The 7,646-nt window shown below is 47.5% G+C and overlaps 2 protein-coding genes across 2 annotated transcripts in view; both read right to left on the bottom strand.

Annotated features, from left to right (window-relative positions):
* Positions 1 to 1,122, bottom strand: part of Card8 (caspase recruitment domain family, member 8) — a 13,086-nt gene extending 11,964 nt beyond the window's left edge. Inside the window, exons 1-2 of the mRNA XM_013013143.1 lie at positions 1,113 to 1,122; positions 719 to 794 (exon numbers count right to left, since the gene is read on the bottom strand). Coding sequence (XP_012868597.1) covers positions 719 to 794; positions 1,113 to 1,122 — 86 coding nt within the window. The remainder of the gene's footprint in view (positions 1 to 718; positions 795 to 1,112) is intronic.
* A 607-nt stretch (positions 1,123 to 1,729) lies between these two features.
* LOC105983306 (NACHT, LRR and PYD domains-containing protein 1-like) lies at positions 1,730 to 6,390 on the bottom strand. The gene is made up of 3 exons (XM_013013142.1): positions 6,224 to 6,390; positions 3,889 to 4,059; positions 1,730 to 1,823 (listed from the first exon to the last, which is right to left on the bottom strand). Exons 1-3 carry the CDS (start codon positions 6,388 to 6,390, stop codon positions 1,730 to 1,732), a joined length of 432 nt encoding a protein of 143 aa, XP_012868596.1.
* Between the last annotated feature and the right edge of the window lie 1,256 nt (positions 6,391 to 7,646).

The following is a 7,646-nucleotide window of genomic DNA, read 5'->3' as shown; positions in this document are numbered from 1 at the left end:
AGGTGGAGTGCCTTGTTCTTCCCTGCTGAGGCTGTGCCTGTGGCAGTGAATGACGAGTGACAGCCTGTTGGATTGAGCTCATGGTTCTGGCTAAATTGTTCATTATGAGACTGGGAGACCTTGGAGGACAGGGTTGCCATGTTCCTCATGACTTCACAGATATTCTTAATAAAAGGGTGCTTTGCAACTAGTGCTTATGAATAAAGCAGGAACATACATATTATAGGATACTGAAATGAGATTGAGGAGAAAAACCAATCAAATAAGATAAGCAGTCCTTATCAGAAGCTGATTAGAAGAAATATCAGCAAGAATACACCTCCCACAAAGGAGAAAATGTGAACCAGACTGGATTTAGATAACAAGAAAGACCTAATGCCAGTTTTTTAGGAGGCTAAAATTATGTTGGATTAGGAAAAAACGGTCCTTATTTGTGTTAGTTGAGGTGTATAAGGCCCTAGTTAAAGCTTAAAAATTATCTAATATATGGATTTAAAATACAGTAATAGTAACAGAAGAGGAAGAAAGTGATTGAAAGTCATTTGGAAAATGAACAAGGATATTCCTAACATGTTCAGCTTTTGTGTGTGCTTGAAACTTTTATAATAAGCCTATTTTTCCCACGATCAAAGTACACATTAAAAGCATGCTGTCTGAAACTGGGAGTCAGGAGACTGTGGGGAAATTTCAGCTTGCGGTAGCAGAGCCCCTCACTCACCAGCACAGGTGCCTTTCGCTGTCAATCAGCTCAGTATTCACAGGCCCAATGGGACCCAAGAAGACATCTTCTGTTGCTAGACAATCCCCGGTCAGGATGGTTGATGAGGGAGCAGACAGATGCAAGAGTCCCAGCTTTGATGCTAGTCCGGCATCTTCCTCTGGAAGAGCAGGACACTTTATTTCTAGACTGTCCAATGAGGTCTTCCCAGGAATTCATACCTGGCTTATGCTGGGCGTTTCTCAAGCCTAGCCTTCCTAGGTAAATCAGGAGTGTGTTTGTAGCCTCTGTCTCTGCTGCTGTGATCACTTTCCCACTTTTAACTATACCCATCCCACTATCCCGCTGGCCCACACTCTGCCTACCTCTCCTTCCCACTGGTATAATCTTGTACTTCCCACCATGTTGCCTGTATGAATGATGGAAGTGAAACTTGGCTCTACAGGTGGATAGACATGGATAGAGAGAGTTTCTCAGGCCTCAGAAACACAGAATAGAACATCAGACCCTGGGGCAGGGTCTGACACAGGATACAGATGCTGGAGGCAGGTAACACCAGCCCCTGAGGCTGGGAAAGAGGACAGATTTTTCTCTAAGCCCTTAGAACGCATGATCTTGCATGAGATGGACTCTTCCAGGTAGGAAATCTTCTATGGCCCACATGATGGTCAGTTGATGAAGAGGAAACTCTACTACAGTTGCCCCTCCCCAAGCCCCTTCAAATACCTGAGTTTGGTCTCTGCTCCTCTAGTGACCTGGGGCTGTTATCTCCTCCATCTGATCTCTCAGTAGGGGTCAGCTCACTTGTCTTCCTATAACAGACAGATGTTGAATCTCCCTTAGATGTAGGAGATATTTTTCACAAAAGTTCCCAAACACCCTACATTACTTTAGTTCTGTAGTTTCTTGTTTCCTTCACCTCTGTTTATCTACCATCCAATGACTCTACCTCTTGGCTCTAGAGCAGCTGCAAAGGCTCAGCCCTGGCTCTGGGTCTGCCAGTCCCAACACTTACCACAGTGTTGACATGAGCAGCTCAAGTCTCTTTTCCTCTAGGGCCTTCAGTTCCTCCTTCTCTGTGTCACTCAGAGAGGTCTGGTCTAGCCTGCAAGCACAAGGGCAACTTGGTTCGCTTGGGTTCCACATCACAGGATCTTCAAGCCCTCAGGCCCAGGACTCTGGACTCTGAGACCTGCTGGAGGCATCTGTCTCAGTCAGGTCCCTGGGAATCAGGCTCTGAGGAGGCTGACTAGGGAGTGCTGTTGGACTAATACCAGGTCAGAGGAAGGAAGGGCAGCAGAACTGCGCAGAAGGAGGCACTAGCTTCAAGGTGGACTCAGGGTAGGCACTGGTCAGCTCACAGGCAGTTCTGAACCCAGAATGACCCTTTGGACCTGTCCTGAGTTGGGAGGAGGGGCTGAGCTTTTTTGATCTATAGGGCTCAGGCGTCTAACAGGTCATCCAAGGAAAGAGACAGGACCATGGATGAGGTTGTTCATGGTGGTAGAATGTGAGCATGAGCAAACAGCATTCCCAGTGCTGGGAGGCATTTCTTAGTTCCTCAAGAGACTTTGGGTAGAACTTTAGAACATGTAGAACAACTGTGCAGAGTAGGGATCTGAGTTTTCTCCTCAGAACCTAGAAGATCCATTGAGAGGAGAGTCCTGGTTTCCATCTTACAGACTTCAGGAACTGTAGTTTCCATCGGATCTGGGATGGTTACAACCCTATCCGGGCCTGTCCTTCCCCATCCCTGAATGAGGACAGGTCATTCTTGCTTAGTTGCTGTGAGGCAGGACAAAGCATCTAAGAAACCTGCACCATGATCATCATTACTCTGTCATGGCAGCGCTCCCATAGGTAGGTAATAGAATCCTGAGAGTGTAAGTTTGCCTCTGTCCACAAGTCCCTCGGTTTTATGAGGACAGGAAGGAGGTAGAACCTTCTTCCACAAGATTTATAAAAGCTAACTTTCCTCAGAGGTAGCCAAAGTATCACAACTTAGTGTTGAGCTATGACCTGAATACAGACCTACTGGCAGAGACAGGTCTGGAGAGGAGAGGGGATACAGGAGAAGGTGATGGTTCTGAGGGCTTGGTAGGATGCAGGCTGGGGAGTAAAGTTCACCTGGTTGTTAAGGTCAGTGTCAGCTGCAGGAGAACCAGCGAGCAGACACGTTTTATTTTTGATGCCATTATTCTGTTCTGATTACTCTTTGAAGATGAAGAACTGGCCGAGGGAAGCCACTGGGCATGGAATTCTTTGACCCTCTCAGCTTAGGAAGGGATGGGGTTCTGAAAATGGAGACTCTGAGCACATGGCTGCCCTATCCAGGAGCTACTGGAAGCCTCAGCAAGTAGCTGTCTGTCATCTTGGATAAGAAAGACAATGGAAGAAACACTTGAGAGACAGTATGGGGAAGGAGGGCTTGTTGAAAGACTGGTATGAGTAAGATGGAGATTATCCTGGCTTGTATGCACCCCCAGGACTTGAGGCCAGCTCAGTGTCAGCTGCACATGGCATTGTCCAGCCTCTGGTGCTTAAGCTCCCCTTTTATTCTTCAGACCTGAAGCCCTCGGAGGTCCACTGATGTAATTCCAACCTGTGCCAACATTTAACTTTACAGTACCTGTATTTTGCTTCACAGTGCTCAAAACAGCTCATGAATATGTATTTTTGTGCTGATGGGTGGTCCACACTTCTTCCCTCCCCAGTGTGTCAGCCATAGGAGGGCAGGGCCCTCCAGTGGGTCTCTAGGGCCTGACCTACTGCTTGGCACACAAGAGCTATACCGTGAATGATGACATGAGCAAATGAATGAGTGCAGACGTGCTTGAGTGAGGAGAACTGGGAGTCTCTGAAATCATATTGCCTCAATGACATGATCTCTCTATCATATCTGACTCTGCACACTGTGCACTAAAATACATTTTATCTCATTGTAATCCATGAGGTGGAAGTGATACTCCCATAACATACAGGTGGAAACTGAATCTCAGAGAAGACAGTGATTTGCTCAAGTCACATGGTGTGAGAGTAAGTGGCCTAGCCATCAAGGACTGGCCTGACTGAGCATTTACTGTCCCTTTTCTTCACCTGTTAGGCTGCCAAGAACCTTCCCTCTGCCCTTCTTCTGCACCCGGCCTAAAAAGGGACCCCCATGGCCTTACCGTAGGAATGTGAGTTGGCAGGCAGGATGCTTGAAACCTTCACAGAGCAGCTTCACACCAAGGTCACCCAGGTCATTCTTTCGCAGGTCGAGTTCCCTCAGCCTGCAGCTGTTGCTAAGCACAGAGGCCAGGTCCTGGCAGCAGCTGGAGGTGAGGCCACATCTGGCCAGCCTGCAGCGGACACACACAAGCTCACTGTCCTGAGGGCTCTCTCATCTATGTAAGTGGAGTCTAATTCATGTTCTTTGTGGACTCTTTGTGGATCCTGAGGTGTCATTAAAGGATGAGAGACTTTCCTGGCTGAAGAGACCTGGGAAGTTTTCATTTCCTCATTTAGCCAAGTCATTAGGATACAGCAACCACTCTTACTTCTGATAAGATTCACAGGAATTTCATCCACCATCATCTCATCCTTGTGTTAATAATTTACTCAGTGTTCTTGCTATATATCTGGGTTTAATTGTTAACAACACTGGCCCTGCCAAGTACCTATAGGCAGAGAACAATGGCTCCATAGAGATGTGTGGAAGTTAAGGGAATCTCATATCCAGGAAAAATAAATCAGTGAGTTTCTAATATAATAACTAATGTTGAGCAGAATACTAAAGGTTTAGTGGAACTGAGGATCAATCCTGGCTCCCCACCACATGTGGAGATTTAGAGTCAGTACTGTCACAGGCCAGAGCCATGTCTGAACCGGGCGTGCTGGGCTGGCAGTGCCAGGCTCTCTGGCCTTCCTTCCTCAGCTGGGTGAATAACTCAGGTCTCCCACAGTGCAGCTGCAGAACCAGTGGAATCAAGGTGGGGGCCCCTAGCCTGCTTCTGGATCCAGAGGGCTGCATAGCTGTAGCATCATGGATCTGGAGGCCTCCACACCCATGATGTCCAGGGAACCTGAGCCTTCCCTGTTCATGGGCCAAGAGTCACAAAAGAGAATGAACTTGCAGGATCTAGACTAAGAAAAGACACTGGGCAAGTAGAACCAGGCTTAGAGGTTAGATCTAGCTTCAAGTTCTATTGATGCTGATACCTGGTATGTTTCCTTCTTGACTCAGTCTCATAGTCTGTAAATATAGTAAGGTTTCAATATTATATCTGTGATAGAATTCCCACTCTTCCTGGGATTGCTGAACCCCTGATATTAGGAGATCTCAGCTTGCTCTCCTACCCTTGTTCTCATCCCACACACCTCTTGTTCGGGAAGATTGATGGGAAGCCAGCAATGGCTCTGTGAAGATCAATATGTGGTATTGGGATAAAGGAGAGAAATGCAGGTAGAACCAGGGTTATGAATATCTGATCTTAGAAACCAAATTGACCCCCATGGAAACTGAAAGAGTGCGTGCACGCATGTGTGTGTCTGTGAATAATTGTGTGCAGTAGGAACAATAACTTTTTTGAGTTTTTTGAAGAACTATGCTACAATTTTTTAGTACTGTGTCCTGACAGTGATGCAGCAGGCACTGAGAGACACAGAGGGAATTTTAGAATATATTGAGTTTCGGGGCCCTTCCACAGGAGGATGTATCATTGGATCGAGAGTTGCAGATGGAGACCTGACAGGCAGCTGTAGAAGGTGCAGGAAGGAGGAGGGAGCTGACATTGGAGACAGGTTATGCTTCTTTAGTTTGGATACCAAAGACGTCTCCTGCTTTATCGTCCCCTTCTCTCCTTCATCAAATAATAACTGCCTGCCCATTAGCCCCACCTGTTTACTTTTTGGTTCCTCTGTACTTCCTTACACATCTGAAAGTCCAAGGAGATCTGTATGGAAGGTGTGTCCCAGAACTTGACATTTGAGAACACTTGTCCACAGACAATTAATATTTCGTCACTGTTCCCAGTGTTGAGATATCAACGGTACCCCCAGAAAGTCAACATCCAGGCAACATCTGTTAGCATAGCTCTTTGATTACTATCTTTAGCAAACTCTGGAAAGCTTTTTCTTTAGATGGTGATAGGGCTTGAACCCAGGGCCTGTCCACTGTCCCTCAGCTTTTTTGCTCACCACTTGGAAACACAGTGCCACATCTGATTTTGTGGTGGTTAATTGGAGATTCATGTCTCATGGAAGTTCCTGACCTGACTGACTTTGAACCATGATCCTCAGGTCTCAGTCTCCTGAGCAGCTAGGATCATAGGCATGAGCCTATGTGCCTGGCTTCTAAAGATCTTTGTTCACCATAATAACTCTGGCATCTCTCCAAGTCTTGGTCAGAGTGGATCATGAATATTTGATGGCTACAGAAATCAAGCCAAGTTCTGTACTTGGCTTTTGCCTTTGATCTCTTGCCCATCTCTGTTTTGGGGAGAGCCCAGCCCAGCTCTGACTCACCTCAAGGTCTCCAGATGGCACTGGGGGTGTCTTAGGGTCTCACACAGACTCTGCACTGCAGAACAACTCAGTGGATTGCCACTTAAGTCCAATTCCTTCAGGCTTCCACTGACCTTGAGAGTGGAGAAGAGAACCTTCCACGAGGTATCAGTGAGTGGGGCCCACATGGACCTGAGGCAGAGAGAGGACCAGGAGAGGTGTATCATGGGTAGACAGGGTCTGAGCTGGGCATCCCTGTACAACAGTGCAGGTTTGTTCCCTGAGCACCAGGCCTCCATTGACAGAGCCATTTCCAGGACGGACTATCCTACATAACTGCCCTTTGTCCCCAACACCTGACCCCTCCTCTATGTGGCTGCTCATTCTATCTCTTAAGTTCTGCTTCAAGCTACATAATGGTACTCTTGTTTCTTTTCAGATATCTCCACTTCAGTAGCCCAGTAACTCTTGAACCAGTAGGTTTCAATAGGTCTCTAACCATTAAGCTTTCTCTCAAGCTGAATAGCTTGTATGGAGAGGGAGATGAGACTCTGAAGCCAGCAGGCTGCATGGTAGGCCTGGTTCTGTGACCATTTATTCATCTGTAAAGCCAAGGTAATAATAGTACCTGCTATGAAGAGGGTTTGTGAGGATTATGAAGTCTTTCTGAGTCCCCCAAAGGTCTACATTCTGTTGAACTTTTTAACAGCTTCAGAAATATAAACAGTGCATAGTCTTCAAAAACATTACAGTTGTCCAAACTTGACTGTAGCAAACGTTAAAACTATGTTATTCCAATTTAAGAACATGAAGTTAAGGGGGGGGACCAAGATGGCGACGGGACAGTAGGGAAACGCCACAGCTCTCTCCAAACAAAAAGAGAGTTCGAGTTCCAATGCTTAACTCCCCAAGAGACCGACAACAACAAAAAGACGAACACTCAGAGAAAAACCAGAGGTGGAAAATAACAAAAAAAGAAAGAGAGGAAAAGAAGAATTTCAGAACAGAGAAGAGAGAAGACCCCTCCCCCAACCTTTACTGGCCGTGCGGTAGTGCGCCAAGCCGCTGGCCAGCTGGCCCAGCGGGGGCTGCCAGGGGCTGCCGGAGCCCCCAGAGACACAGGGGGCCGATTGCAGATCACCAGGTACCGGTTCGCAGAACAGCGGATTGCCAGGAACAGAGAAACCTACCAGCCAGGATTCTCCAAGAGGATCCCACCCCCACCCCTCACTCTCCACGGGAGCGGAGAGGCTCCATCCCGCCAAAGCCGCCCGGCACCAGCAGTACGACAAAGGAACCTGTCAGCAGACCAACCGCCCGAACGCTATCGCAACGACCCGGCGGGGGCCGCCCAACCCAGCCCGCAACCACCCCAACTGAACTCGGATTGCAACAACTGACGACCTACACCACACAGAAACAACCAGCTCCAGGGTGAGTACTT

Source organism: Dipodomys ordii, unplaced genomic scaffold (genome assembly GCF_000151885.1).
Source record: "Dipodomys ordii isolate 6190 unplaced genomic scaffold, Dord_2.0 Scaffold19, whole genome shotgun sequence".
NCBI classification, from domain to species: domain Eukaryota; kingdom Metazoa; phylum Chordata; class Mammalia; order Rodentia; family Heteromyidae; genus Dipodomys; species Dipodomys ordii.
Note: the sequence above shows the minus strand (reverse complement) of the source record. Positions and strands in the feature narration are given on the sequence as shown.